Genomic DNA, 15,947 nt, shown 5'->3' with positions numbered 1-15,947 from the left:
TTGATCGTTTACAAACTGAGTTCAGATAGGAAATGAAGTCAGAAAGGCTGCGGCCACACAGGATGTGACGTCAGAAACAACGCGCCACAGCCAGCTTCATAACAACCGGAGCTAACCACTGGAAAGATGGAAGCGAGTCATCCAGACATGCCCGTGTTTCTCTTTCTTCTACATGTAAAGACGCTTGTGGAAATCACACATGAATACCAGAAGTGAAGGAAACGCGCGATTGCAGCTATTTCAGATACAACACTTCTCAGACGGCAAGAGAACTTTCAAATGTCGAGTTCAGCTGTGATTCTACTTACTGAAAAACTTCGTCCCTTACTCCCGTGGATGTGATGAAAAAGGTAGCGTGTGCTTTGTTTTACCTGGCCGTCGAGGGAAGACTACGGAAAACATCGAATGCATTTGGACTGGCAAAGCAGACAGTATCAGTTATTGTCCGCCATGTATGTGGCGGACTCAACGTCTAGGTCCAGAGTATATAAAGTCACCAAAACCAAATGGACAATGAAGGTGAAGGCAAAAGAGTGAGGAGTGTCCTGACCAGATATCTAGATCCCTAGTTTGATTGTTGTAAAATGTTCTTTGTCACATTGTATACTTCTACATGTCCATTAAAGATTTAATGAATTTATGATGGCTCAGGTGTGACTCACTACAATAGGGCCCCACAGCACACTGGATTCCAGTTAATTGAAATACCACAACACTAGATATTGTACAGATAAGTTCAATTTAATTAAAGAACTTGCTCACAAAGCAACACTGGAGGTGACTATAACATGCGCATTTTCTGCGCATGCGTACTAGGTCGCGTTGCGCCGGCGGACGGAGGGGAGGAGGGGATTTTAAACGACCATTGTGTGTGTGGACAAGAATAAGGTTAGGTGGGATTTAACCTGGATAACCTTAGCCGGCTTAGTGTGGAAGGGGCCTCAGATTAACCGCCCGTCCGAGTACCCACTGGCAGAAATTTAGATCGGCGCCTATGCTCCCGCCACCTCTCAGGGAGCAACAGCAAATAATATGTGTCACAAGGAAGCGGCAGTGGGAGAGTAGAAGAAGGTGGCACTATCGACCCTGAAAAAAATCAAAATAAATCGCAAAAATCTGACTTTTATAGCGACTGGACAACAAAGTAGGAATGTATTGAAATTGCTGACTTTGTGATGTCTTTTTTATTCGTGGTTGTGTTGTTTTTGGCTGTTTAACTCTGGGGATCAAAACTGGTTAAATACATGTAGCGCTGTAATTTTAACCAGCGGAAGTTGTGTTAAACCACGTGTGCAATGTTTGTTGTGTGTATTAACACTAAACCTTCTATTTTATTCATGTAACATACGCGATGGACATTGTTTATGTAAAATACACAACGGACGTTGTTGAGGACACGGTGTGTGATATCTGCTGTGCTGCAGCCTGATATTCCTTGCCTCTGTCAGAAGGCTTTGACAACTACTTCAATGAATAAGATCTTCCAACTTTTCTTTCCAAACAGTATTTATTCAAATTTTTTGGTGTAGATCAACACCTATTTATCCATATATGGCTGGGTATGGGTGTATATGTGTGGTCTCTAAATAAAAGAGAAAAGAAGATACAATAATTAATACCAGTAGGTGACAGACAATAGTATTGATAATATAAACATCCTACAGTAAATGGTATTAGGAAATATCCATTTATGGGAGTAACAGCACCCCATTGCGGTTAAACACGGCAAGTTCAAGTGGGTGATTAACAACTACGCTATCACATTGTCTCCTCTGGAGGCTAATTAAACGCACAAACCAAATGAAAATAAGGAATATACTCTAAGGTGATGGTACCACAGATAACAAGACTACTTTAACATTTGTGCAATTATGACAATAAATGAATGCTAAACTACATAAATCACATTCAGCTTTACATGCATAACATTTCTGGGTCGCTAGTTTACAGTATAGCAATCACGCCGCAACTCACATCATCATGAACGCACACATGTCTGCCAACAAAAGTAGGAGGCAATGTCTGTGGGAATAAAATTTGGGCATGACTTTCACAAAGCTTTGTGTCAGCTGCACACGTCAATAAAGGGGTATGTCTTCCTGGTCTTGCAGGTGACGTTACAGGTGAGCGAAGTGATTGACAGCCAATCACAGGAAGTTTTATACAGCCACCCCTTAATTTGTGAATCAAACTAGTAATCCAATAGAAGTTATTGTGAAGGGCTGTCTTCTTTATCAGTAGGCATGGCCGGTAGATTGATAAGCTTGGCATCCTCCAATGTTGAGCTCTGCCATCCTGATCTGTCCATCAGTGCTGGGAATGACCCGCGTCAACTACTACTACCTGACCCTCTGCTAAGTCTGAAGAGGATTGCCGTCTCTGACGAAGTTGAAGGTTGGGTGGGTAGCACCGGGTGAACTGTGTCCAGAACTGTTCAGAGACAACTTGGCTATGCCACTATTTGCGCTTCCCTAGGAGTTCTCAGGTGCCATAAACTGCTTGTGGAAGAGAATCATCCTGCCGCCCCACGAGCAACATAATTGGAGTTGAATGGTCAGTGTCTGAAATGTCAGTGGACACATAGCCGAGCCGTTTGGAATTAAGTATTCCTTCCACCTCCACCAGAACTGTGGAGAGAACTTCCTCTGGGACGATTCAGTCTTCAAGGACTACTTGAAGAGAGGCTTTAACTGAACGGATTTCTTGCTCCCATGTGCCTCCAAACTGTGGTGCATGAGAAGGGTTAAATTGGAATGTAATTCCCTGCTCGTCAGTTTTTCTTGAAGTAGTTCGAGAGCAACGAAGGCCTTCTGAAGTTTTCTGTTACCACCTCGAAAATATGTGCCCTGATCAGATATTAACTCAAATGGCTTTTCCTCGTCCCGCCTTCCGCCCGATTGTAGCTGAGATAGGCTCCAGCGCCCCCCTCGACCCCAAAGGGAATAAGCGGTAGAAAATAGATGGATGGATGGGCTTTCCTCGTCTTGGGATGAAACCACTTAGGGCCATGAGAAAGGAATCTAAGTCCATACTGGGGAGCAGATCCAGGTCGACACACCTCGTTGTGAGACAGTCCGCTCTGGTGGACCAGAAAGCGGGTTGGCAAAGGTAGATTCGAGAGGAACGTAGGTCTACCATTTTAGGGATGACTGGCTCTGATGTCTCTCTATAGCCTGTCTTCTGAAGAGCACCCAATAAGCTCGCCGCAGCTCCGCAAAGACTCGTTTATGGCCTGGATGCAGAAGTCGGTTGTCATTGTCTTTTTTGATGATCAGGTTACAGTACTATGGGGTGCAGATTGTCGGTATCCAGATATTCAACTTCATACAAGTAACCTCTTACTCGGATCAGATGTAGGCTCCGGTTCCCCTTCTTAAAGAGAAGAACCACCACCCCGTTCTGCCAATCGAGAGGTACCACCCCCGATGTCCACGCAATGTTGCAGAGTTTGTCAACCAAGACAGCCCCACAGCATCCACAGCCTTAAGGAACTCCGGGCGGGTCTTATCCACCCTCGGGGCCTTGCCACAGAGCAGCTTTTTAAGTACCTCAGCAACCTCAGCCCCAGAAATTGGAGAGCCCACCACAGATTCCCCAGGCACTGCTTGTTGGTGGGGTTGAGGAGGTCTTCGAAGTATTCCCTCCATCAATCCACACAACCGCAGTCGAGGTCAGCAGAACACCATCCTCACCATACACGATGTTGACAGTGCACTGCTTCCCCTTCCTGAGGTGGCGGATGGTGGTCCAGAATCACTTCGAAGCCGTCCGGAAGTCGTTTTCCATGGCTTCCCCGAACTCCTCCCATGTCCGAGTTTTTGCCTCTGAGACCTCTGAAGCCGCACACCGCTTGGCCTGTCGGTACCTGTCCACTGCCCCCGGAGTCCTATGAGCGAAAAGCACCCGATAGGACTCTTTCTTCAGCTTGACGGTAATCCTAGAACCTGCTGGTGTCCACCAGCGACTTCTAGGATTACCGCCACGAAAGGCACCAACTACTTTGCGGCCACAGCTCCAATCAGCCGTCTCGACAATAGAGGTGCGGAACATGGTCCACTCGGACTGAATGTCCAGCACCTCCCTTGTGACATGTTCAAAGTTCTTCCGGAGGTGGGAATTGAAACTCTCTCTGACAGGAGACTCTGCTAGACGTTCCCAGCAGACCCTCACAATGCGTTTGGGCCTGCCAGGTCAGTCCGGCATGCCGTATATCGTATGTGGAATTAAATTATGGAATGGATAAACCAAAGAAATCAAACAAAGCACCAATAAGATTCAGTTTAAGAAACTGTTCAAACTACAAGTGTTCACATAGTACACAGAACAATAATTATGATGAACATTTTTTATTTATTTTGAGATAGATTATTTATGTATTTTAATATCTGTTTACTTACTATGGTATATTATGTATGTATTATTTATTTATTCAATGTTCTGTTACAAAGAACATGGAAATGGGATAAAATTGGTATGGTATGAAAAGGGGTAGGATTAAATAAGCTCAGCTTCTTCCTACTCCTTTTCGGACGTGCTGCAATGAAACAGTTGGAAATATGGTAAATGGTAAATGGGTTATACTTGTATAGCGCTTTTCTACCTTCAAGGTACTCAAAGCGTTTTGACACTATTTCCACATTCACCCATTCACACACACATTCACACACTGATGGCGGGAGCTGCCATGCAAGGCCCTAACCACGACCCATCAGGAGCAGGGGTGAAGTGTCTTGCTCAATGACACAACTGACATGACGAGGTTGGTAGAAGTTGGGGATCAAACCAGGAACCCTCAGGTTGCTGGCACGGCCACTCTCCCAACTGCGCCACGCCGCTGCATATGTGATGCATTACATTGTATTATATGCATGTTCGAAATAAACTGAAACTGAACTGAACTGAACCCAACTTCCCTCTGCATTGCTTTCACGCTGGAAATGAAAAAAATCGCACCAAATCCTTTTTTTGTCCTGAAATGATCATGACCACAAATATGGCAGTTCATGATGCCGCACGTTCGCACCATGTTTTGAACTTTTGAACTAAACTTAAGCACAGTCTTTTAAATAAGCTATTCAGAGTCCAGCAAGACCCACAATGCACACGTTCAAGCCCTATACGGAGCATCACCACGAAGACACTCTTACAGAGAGAGCATGTTATCATGCTCCTATCTTTGCTATGTTTTCAAACATGCAGTAGACAACTTTTTTACAGCTGCACTCTTTGGAGATAGGCTGCACTTACTCCTCTCAAGACACAAAAATGCATCCTTAAAGAAGTTTTGTTTATATAATCAAATATTTTGATAATATATATTCTATTCTATGCGTCAATAACAAAAAAAACACTAGAGAACACTAAAACGCATCAATTGAATTTGTTTTAATCAGCCCTTTAAGTCTTCTATAGCAGCTAGGGAATTATAAAATTATGTTGCTGAATAGACGATGTGTGTAATATTTTTTATTTCTTATTTATAAAATTATGTTGCTGAATAGACGATATGTGTAATATTTTTTATTTCTTACGGTCCAAAATGTTGACACAAACACTTAGGACGGAGGATTCTCATCTCCCCATCGTCTGTGCAGCATAAGCACTGATCCTGCAGCCATGTGTGTAACAGTCAATATGCACGTCCTTCTGACACGTGCAAAATCAAACGCAAAATAGTGCTCTCAAAATGATGATGAGTGTTGATTAATTAAATTGCGCGTGCTAAATAATTATATTTTCATCTTCTTCTCCCAGAATTGTAGCTGTTTTGATGAGCAGCATATATGTTGCACATTAATAAAGACTTTGCACACATTTAGTAGATCAGCTTTGCGTGTGCTATAAAGTCTGCACGTGTTTTAGTACACACAAACCTTGAGTAAATCAAGCCCATTGTGTATAATTTTGCAGAAAGTGTGAGGTTGACAATGTGCAGCGGGCTGATATTTTGCCTCTTGAGTGTAAGATTCTGCTAATATTGTAATGCTGTACATTTTATTTGAGTGCCTAAGCAATCCCAAAAAAGCTGTAAGGTCAGATCATACAGTTTGTATGGTCCGTTATTACAACCACTCTTGCTTCTTGCAACCTATTATTCTATTCTGTTGCATTATTTTCGATTAATGTTAGCGCTGTTTTTGTATTTGCGTTGCTTTTTGTAGCCATAGTGAACGTTCAGTAACATGCTTGTTACATTTTTATAGGTTTTGTATACACAATGTTCACTTGTTATGACTTCATGAGGTGCTATAAATAAAATAACTCTTGGAGATTAGCAATGTGGAGTTATTCCATATTCAATTTGTGACTCAAACACATGTTGTGCGGCATTCGCCAGAATGTAATGAGCACATGAGTGAGGTTATGAATGTGTGCGTGTTTGTGTAAGTGTATGTGTGAGCGTCGGGTAAAAGCATTACTGCAGTGCCTGAGCATTGACAGGATAAAGTAGGACACGTTGAAACGCCGGCTCCCAGGACAGCTGCATTGCAGACGGCCCCGGAGGAAGTGGGAGGGAGCTGGTGGCTTAGATACAGCAGAACCGGCAGATCCCTCCGCCATTCATACCCTACCGGCTCACTGGTTCATTCACAGAACCGACTGAGGAGGAGCTGCCTGGCTTGGGAAAAACCCATCCCACCCTGTTACCTACTTAGGTTAGCCCTTTGTTTGCATTTGCTGTAGTGAACCTCAACAGTGCCTCACACTTTCTAAAATGTTGGTTTCCTTATTGCACACAGAAAAAATATGATATGGTGCAGATCTAAACCACTGCAAACAAGCACATAAATAATACCTATCAGACATTGTTAACCTTAAATTGATCATTCCTAAACTTTGTAATGGCAGATTATTGTATTGAATCTCATTATTGTGCAGTGAAATAACTTGGTAATTGGTTTAGTATATTAATACTTCATGAAATTTCACATAACAAGTAAATGCTGAACTCTTCAGTCAGACCAAACAATATTGGTGCAAAAGCAGAATTTAGGGAACCTTTAATTAAGTGAACGGATGAAATAACAATGAAAACAATTCAAAAACATTAACCAGCCATTGTGGCCACAACCTCTGCAGCATCAGGACCACTGACTGTAGCCATGCAGACTTGCTTTGTTTACTCCATGCAGCACCAAGTGGGATAACTTTGTTGAGAAGTAGGGCAGACGATGTCACTGGCGCGTGTTGTCCTCATCCTTACGCCAATCATGCAAAGCTTTTAATGCAGTGTGACTTCGCAGTCTTGGGGTCAAAGTGTAGCTACCTGATTCCTAACGGCAGCTGACACAACACAAGTGTTTAGCGCTCGTGCAGCTTTGCCGACGAGGAAGACTTGGTGCTGTGATGTGCTAATGGCACTGCTGCCTGCCTGCTTGCCTGCCTGCCTGCCTGCCTTGATTTGTCATAATGCAGAGTGGGGGAAGGGGCGCCTTTTTCTCTGCAGCACTGCAGGTGGGGGAGCCATGGGCAGAAAACAAATACAGCCACTATTGGTGCACAAATAACCTCTCGCGCATACGGTCTGAGGGGATGGCTGGCTAAGTTGCTGCACAATTACAGTCCACGATCACAGCCTTGCACAAGCAGCCGTGTGTAGACTGTTGCAGGCAGCGCGTGCCGACTCTAAGCAGTTTTTAACTGGCGTGACAGACAATGCAGGCGAGGGGGTGGGCGTGTTTGTGTAAACTACTGCAAAGACACGCACCAAAACACTGTTGCGCAGAATTTCTCCTCCCCCCCAAAGCCATTTTAATTTGACTCTGACACATCCCCATGCTATAAATGTCATGGCAGTAAACAAAGTTGAAGAGCCCCAATTAGGACAATGGCGTCTGTTTACCGGCAACACGTGCACACACACACACAAACACACACAAACACACTCACACATACACTCTTCTGCAAGCATTTGTATTGTCATTTTACTGCATGCAACTACAAGAAACACTGTTTGTGTGTGTGCGTGCGTGCGTGCGTGTGTGCGTGTGCGTGTGCGTGCGTGTGTGTGTGTGTGTGTGTGTGTGTGTGTGTGTGTGTGTGTGTGTGTGTGTGTGTGTGAGAGAGAGAGAGAGAGAGAGAAGTGCAAGAAGTGAAGAAAAGGAGGAGGGGGCTATTAGAGAAAGAGGAGTAGCTCTCCTCGCGTGGCTCTCTTCCCTCACTTGTTCCATTGTTTGACTCTGTGGAGGAGCTAGAAACTCTGTTCACATGTACACGGATGTACTGTATTTGTTTTCTCTTGTCCACGCGTGACACTGTGCAGACTGTCAGAGAGGCTGTGACCAAACAGCGTTCTGATTGAGACAGACGCAGCCATGCCGGGACCGGCGTGGGTCAGGTTGCCGGTGACTGACACCTGCACCCCTTGACAAAACAAAAAAAGACGTGTTTTTTGGGGGATGTTTTGGTTGTTTTTGCTATGGACTCTACCCGATGGAAAATAAGCTAGAAGGTTAGAAGTTTACGCTGTGGTCTTGTGTTGTGTTTGTGCAGACTTGTGCAGAGGAAGTGGAAGTTGCATGTGTTGTTGTGTGCTCTTAACTGGCTGAGGTGGACAGATGTCCAAGTCAATGACTGTAGTAGAAACTCGTGCCTCAATACTACTCGTCTAAAAGATATTTTCAAGGGAAATTGTTATATTTAAGTTACCATAAGGATTAGCTTTAGTGTTGTTGTTTGTAAAGTATATGCAACCATGTCATGTCATTGCATCTGTATAGGAAAATAAGTAGATCACAGGCGTACAATGGCTACGCATGGTAACAAGTTCATTGGTACTACTTTTGCACACTTGGCTTTTACAACTTTGGAACTGACAGTACAGTCCTGTAAAAAAGGGGACAGACAGTTACTTTGCACTCCAACACAGTAGACCTAATTGACCTACAGTACATGCTGCTGCTCCCAATGTATGTTTGTGAAGGAAATCTTTAACTAGAGCAAGGGTAAAACGTGTTTTTTTTTTTTACTTTTAAAAAGTAATTTATTACTTTTAAGTCATTTATATAGATAGTGTTTATATTAAATAGCTATATAGCAGTCTATCTATGTATATATTGGTCCGTGTGTCTATCAACCAATCTATCTAAAAGTTGCCTGTGAGCATTTCAGCACCACCAAGCTATGAACAGCGACATTAACCGAACTTTCCTCTTTCTCTTCATTTAACCATTAGTGACATAATCTTTTATAGTAATAAAGTGAAACACATGGGTTCTATTTTGAAAATACTAGCAGTCTAGTGTTTCAGGAGTGCCTTGGTGTTATGCTTCATTTCAAGTTTGATTTAGAATGACCTGTGACGTTGCATTGACTTTTATCGTTTTAAGGTTATGTTTTTATATTTTCTTTCCTACAGTGTTGTTTTTGTATTATGTATTCATACTTTGTGGCAGGAATGCCTGAGAGGTTCCAATAAAAGTTTGCCAAGTGTGGCTAATTCTTCCTATACTGTATATTGATAATGTTTCAAGTTCAAGTTGTGTCACTGTCCATGCTGTTCAGTTGAAACATTTTAAAGTTAAGGTGATGGTTAATTACATCACATCAAATATAAATGAGACCATAAATCCATGTCAGACATGTGCAATCCTGTTCAGTTTGAAATGCTGACTAGCATTTTTAAAACCTGGATATCTTGTTTAAAATTGAAATCTGACTTTAATGCACACATATATGTATATATATATACCCACACACACACGTACACACACGTATGTGGGTATGTATTATATATTTACGCAAGTTGTTTGAAAGCTTGAAAGTCAAACTGACCTGCGTTCTGAGAGTCAACGCCAATTCTGCAGTGTATTAGTGCAATACTAGATGACAGTAAGTCCCCACGGCGCTCACTCTTGGCATTTTACCTTTGTTGTGACAGAATCTATCTCCCCGGTTTTCTGACTAGACTCATATTGACCTATTTAGCTGGGTAAATGCCAGTTGGCTTGGAGCTATTCTCTCTTCGTTGCAGGATAAGCAATGTAATCAACATAACCTTTGATAATTGTTGGTTTATATCACTATATAATTAAGGATACATGACCAGGGTGGGCAGCACAGTGGCAGAGGGGTTAGTGCGTCTGCCTCACAATATGAAGGTCCTGAGTAGTTTTGGGTTCAATCCCGGGCTCGGGATCTTCCTGTGTGGAGTTTGCATGTTCTCCCCGTGACTGCGTGGGTTCCCTCCGGGTACTCCGGCTTCCTCCCACCTCCAAAGACATGCACCTGGGGATAGGTTGATTGGCAACACTAAAATTGGCCCTAGTGTGTGAATGTGAGTGTGAATGTTGTCTGTCTATTTGTGTTGGCCCTGCGATGAGGTGGCGACTTGTCCAGGGTATACACAGCCTTCCACCCGATTGTAGCTGAGATAGGCTCCAGCGCCCCCCGCAACCCCGAAGGGAATAAGCGGTAGAAAATGGATGGATGGATGGATGGATGACTAGTGTGAAAACAATGAATTTGGTGGCAGACAATGTTGCAAATGTATCACCTGTTACTGTTTCAAGCTGAGTTTAGGCTTTGAAATAAGCTGGCGAAAACTGGCTGCAGAGTGATTTAAAAAATTAAACAGGTTAAATGTTTTACTGACATAAAAACAGCCACTGTATCAGTCTTTGTTCAAATGTTTACCATCTAATTATTAAATCACTGATCTTTGTATAAAAAATGTTTTATCATTTCGAACTTTATATATAGTTGTTGTCCTTTACTGTCAAAACCTCAAACAACCAAGTCTTTGTTTCCTTAATGGAGCTCTGTTTGTATGGTCCACTAGTTGAACTTCTCACTTCTTCTCCTATCATTACATTTGCCTTTTCCAATGGAACATATTGTGCCTTACATGTTGCTGCATTCATTTATTTTTTATACCGCTTGTCCTAATCAAGGTCATGGGTAAGCCGGAGCCTATCCCAGCTGACTTGATAACACATATAGACTTAAATACTGTATAGACTTACCTATGGAAAAAAACAATCAAGTATCCAAATGTACTCACTTATATATACTGTATATGTGGCTGGATAGTTAATATAATAATATATTTCCAATCCTAGTCACTGCCACTGTGTTCTTGGGCAAGACACTCTACCCACCTTGTTCCCAGGGCCACACACTCTGGTTTAAATGTAGTTAATGTTTCACAAAGTAAAGCCATTTGAGTCTCGAGAGAGAAAAAGCACTATATAAATATAATTCACTTCACTTTACAATTAACCAACATTAATTAGTTTGGGATTCGGTAGGCGGTAGGAGTACACACACATGTGGATAACATGCTAACTCAAAAATGAGATACTCCAACAAAGATTCAAACCCTCGACCTGACTTTGAGGCCAACATGCTAACCATTAGGCCAACATGCGGTCCAATGTTGCTTCACAAATGCTGGTAGGATTTAATATCATCATGCACAAAGTAGATTAATGGAGTACTTTCCACATGGAACTCAACTTCTTAGTCAAGTCTTAGTCAGCTGAGTCATAGTCAGTGTTTGGTGACTCCCACAGCGGCAGAGCAAGTCATTTCTCATAATGAAGATCCATTGCAAGCCATAAAATTACTTTTTTGTGGTAGCGGTTGTAAATGTTCAAGGCCTTTTGTCGACCAGCATTAAGTAGATTTTTATTCACGTCCATGTTGATAACGGCCACTACATTAAAACATTTGATAGCTGGTGTTATTCAGCTCCTTCGGGCATTTATCTCTTGGATGAGAGAGGTTTTCTCTCAAGGATGGATCCAATAGTTTTGCAGTTGACTGTGAAAGTACTCAAAATGATTTGCATAGTGGGTAGTGGTTGTTCTCGGTTTTATTTTTACTCCATTTATTGAGCAAAGTTAAAATGGTCCCTAAAGTCGTTAAAACAATCACCATTATTCCAGTACTGTAAATAACATTTATGCATGGCCACCCACCTCCATGCACTTGCTTTTGAGCTTGCCTCAAATGTGTGAGAGTGAGCACGTCTGCCATGCGCTTCCACATACCACAAAGTGGGAGGGTGTTGACGATGTCACCGTGTTGATGCACTTCTGTTTGGCTGCTCACCTTCCATGTCACCTCCCTCTCCCCTCCCACTCGTCTCTTCCCCCATCCTCCCTCTGCAGTGGACGTGCATCGCATTCAGAGCATCAGGCAGCAGGTGGAGATGACATCATCTGCACTGCAGCACACTGCAGCACTAGGCCTGAACAAAGACATGTCAGCGTGCCGCTAAGTAGCTTGTCTCCCGCTTCATGTCTCCGTCCCAGTTGTCAGACTGGAGAAAGGAGCCAACATAACCTTATGCAGTGACAGGTTGCGGTGCATGTCCGCTTCTCAACCCCCTGACTCGCCTTAAAATACTCTATATCCACTAATCACCAGGTGTGTTGTTGTCGATGCTGCAAACATCTGACAGCGGGTTTAGCAAAGAGGTGCTAAAGGAAGTGACCTGAATCTTGTCACAGGGTGGCGTGCTCTCAATGAGTGCAGCAATTTACTAGCCACTGACATTATGTTTGTCTGCCCATGGCTGCCACTTGTTTGACCTCTTTTACTGTGGCTTATAGAGGGGCTGACATTAGCGCTCTCCTGAGCATCCGCTGCTGTAAAGCGCAAATGTCACCATGTCATGTTGTGAAGGCCCCCCACTTAGAGCCATCAGGTCACAACCAATAGTGCAACTACACGCTGACAAGTGCTGCCACAATCTGGATGTGTCCATGCATGGTTGGGCACTCACTGCTCCTCAGGGATGGGTTGAACGCAGAGAACAAATGATGCTGTGCATTGTACGTTTGATAAACTAACCTTTATAAATCAAAGAGGATTCATAGATTTGTTTCGCCATATTTTGCCTTTCTCCTCAATATTTTTTTTTTTTTTTTTTTTCTGTGTAGAGTCCTTCTCCTCCCCTTCATCAACAAGCCAATAGCAGACGGGCCATACACACACAGCCATGATCTTGTCGCCTAGTTACCGCTCAGCAGCAGGTTTCCACAGAAACGGCCTCATAGTGGCTAAATGGGGAATGCTAATGCAGTCTTCTATAGTCCCCACTGCAGTGGGCTCTCTGTACTAGGGATGTCCGATAATGGCTTTTTGCCGATATCCGATATTCCGATATTGTCCAACTCTTTAATTACCGATATCGATATCAACCGATACCGATATCAACCGATATATACAGTCGTGGAATTAACACATTATTATACCTAATTTGGACAACCAGGTATGGTGAAGATAAGGTACTTTAAAAAAAATGTATAAAATAAAATAAGATAAATAAATTAAAAACATTTTCTTGAATAAAAAAGAAAGTAAAACAATATAAAAGCAGTTACATTGAAACTAGTAATGAATGAAAATTAGTAAAATTAACTGTTAAAGGTTAGTACTATTAGTGGACCAGCAGCACGCACAATCATGTGTGCTTACGGACTGTATCCCTTGCAGACTGTATTGATATATTTTGATATATAATGTAGGAACCAGAATATTAATAACAGAAAGAAACAACCCTTTTGTGTGAATGAGTGTGAATGAGTGTAGGAAGGTTTTTTGGGTTGGTGCACTAATTGTAAGTGTATCTTGTGTTTTTTATTTTGATTTAATAAAAATAAAAAAAAACGACACTGATAATAAAAAAAACAATACCGATAATTTCCGATATTACATTTTAACGCATTTATCTGCCGATAATATCGGCCTGCCGATATTATCGGACATTTCTACTCTATACCCATCCCGTTACAACACAACGTCTACTGGGCCATTCAACTGGAGGCCCAGGGGCCAAATCCTGCATGGGAATGGCACCATACCGGCCTGTTCAAAAACTTAGGAGACAATTATTTTTGCAGCAATTTTCTAAGAACACGAAAGTGCCCCTGTTGTATAGAGAAACCCGGACCACTGTAACCATATTAGCAGATCTTTGCATTGAAATTTGAACCTTGCTAGCAGACAATGGGGTCCAAACTTGTGGTTTACATAACTGAGACGTTCCTCAAGGCACCCATTTGAGTCCTGTACTTTTTGACAGTGGTTTTTCGTAATGTGATTTATCATTTATGTAACTTGGTTGCTGTAGCTTGTTTACTTCAGTTGCAGTCAGTAGTCATTTGTTTAGCTTCTTTAGTTATACTAGTAGTCTTCCTCAAGGTTCCATTTTAGGTCCTCTCTTTTTCATCATCGGGGCTATTATCCTGCTCAGTGGCCTTGTGGTTAGAGTGTCCGCCCTGAGATCGGTAGGTCGTGAGTTCAAACCCCGGCCGAGTCATACCAAAGACTCTAAAAATGGGACCCATTACCTCCCTGCTTGGCACTCAGCATCAAGGGTTGGAATTGGGGGTTAAATCACCAAAATGATTCCTGAGCGCGGCCACTGTTGCTGCTCACTGCTCCCCTCACCTCCCAGGGGGTTTGAGGGGATTGGTCAAATGCAGAAGATAATTTCTCCACACCTAGTGTGTGTGTGAGACTATCACTGCTACTTTAACTTTTATTCAACTGGTAGTCCTTGAGTTAAGTTATGATAGACTCACATTTTTGCAACAGAATCTTAAAAAACACTAGAGTGCTGTCATAAAAATAAACTTTGACTCGCTTTTTTGCAGAACGCTCCTCTAACTCTGACAAATTAAATACACTAAAAGGTAATGTCTATAGGGCAGCACGATGGAGAGGGGTTAGTGCGTCTGCCTCACAATACGAAGGTCCTGGGTTCGATCCTGCGCTCGGGATCTTTCTGTGTGGAGTTTGCATGTTCTCCCCGTGACTGCGTGGGTTCCCTCCGGGTACTCCGGTTTCCTCCCACCTCCAAAGACATGCACCTGGGACTAGGTTGATTGGCAACACTAAATTGGCCCTAGTGTGAATGTGAGTGTGAATGTTGTCTGTCTATCTGTGTTGGCCCTGTGATGAGGTGGCGACTTGTCCAGGTTGTACCCCGCCTTCTGCCCGAATGCAACTGAGATTGGCTCCAGCACCCCAGTGACCTCGAACGGGACAAGCGGTAGAAAATGGATGGATGGATGGGTAATGTCTATAGTAGAGGATGCTAGTTCCCAGGAATATAAGACTAATAGTGAAGGGAGGAGTCTGGCCCAGCAGTCTTTAGCGTTCAAGAAATGTGGTCCCAAAAACAATTTAGTTTAATAACCCTGGTCTATACATTTGTATACCTTCATGTGTTTGTTTGCACAAGTGTTGGTTACAATTAATGCTTAATTAATCAAATTAAACTACAATAGGTGAAATGGGTTTTTTGTCCTGGTAATAAAACACTGGACCATCCCTACACCCCTGCAAAGGTATACTGGAGAGCGCACGGGAGTTTCCCCAACTGGTCCATATGTGCTTTGTGGACATTTGACCATGTCTGATAAGCATAACAAATTGACAAATAGGTGGACAACAGCTACAATAATGCAAAATAAAACTTCCCAGAAATTTAACAGTCACTGAAGTGACAAAAACTTGATATTTAGAGTTTTCAAACAGTCCCTCGGGAGTGTTTTAGATTTTTAGTGAGGAAAATAGCTGTACCTATTGCTGAAGACCTACATGGTGACAAGACATAAAACCACTCAGTTTGACCTCTAGTAGGGTACAACATACTAGCCGCCTCCTAAGCAGCGTGTAAGCGCTCTCAAGGCTAATGCACCTTTATCTTGATGTATGGAACGGCTGATTCTTCAAGGACTCTGGATGGGTTTGTAATTGATTGGTAAGATCACCTCTTATCCTTTCTACCGTGTCTGCTTACGGAAGGGGAGTGGGCTGGGACTAGTTGGCCTTACTATATTGCATTTTATCAGACGGATGGACCCGCAACTGTATGCAAGGCATGTCTGAAGCCATAGGCGCTGATCTACATTTCTGCCAGCGGGTGCTCGTACGGGCGGTAAATCTGACGCTACTTTTCTGAGGCTATGTCAGCAGTGCCGCCAAGTGCA

General features: G+C 42.9%; 1 protein-coding gene across 13 annotated transcripts in view; it reads left to right on the top strand.

Moving 5' to 3' along the window:
• The window catches only part of camta1a (calmodulin binding transcription activator 1a), a 740,802-nt gene that overhangs the window by 688,016 nt on the left and 36,839 nt on the right, over positions 1-15,947 (top strand). Inside the window, exon 1 of one of the 13 annotated variants that reach the window (XM_061984684.1) lies at positions 8,171-8,452. The exons of the other annotated variants lie outside the window; for them this stretch is intronic. Coding sequence (XP_061840668.1) covers positions 8,434-8,452 — 19 coding nt within the window. The 5' untranslated portion in view covers positions 8,171-8,433. Of the gene's footprint in view, positions 1-8,170; positions 8,453-15,947 lie in introns of those variants that run through there. 13 annotated transcript variants of the gene reach the window in all.

Source organism: Nerophis lumbriciformis, linkage group LG01, assembly GCF_033978685.3.
Source record: "Nerophis lumbriciformis linkage group LG01, RoL_Nlum_v2.1, whole genome shotgun sequence".
Classification (NCBI taxonomy): Eukaryota; Metazoa; Chordata; class Actinopteri; order Syngnathiformes; family Syngnathidae; genus Nerophis; species Nerophis lumbriciformis.
Note: the sequence above shows the minus strand (reverse complement) of the source record. Positions and strands in the feature narration are given on the sequence as shown.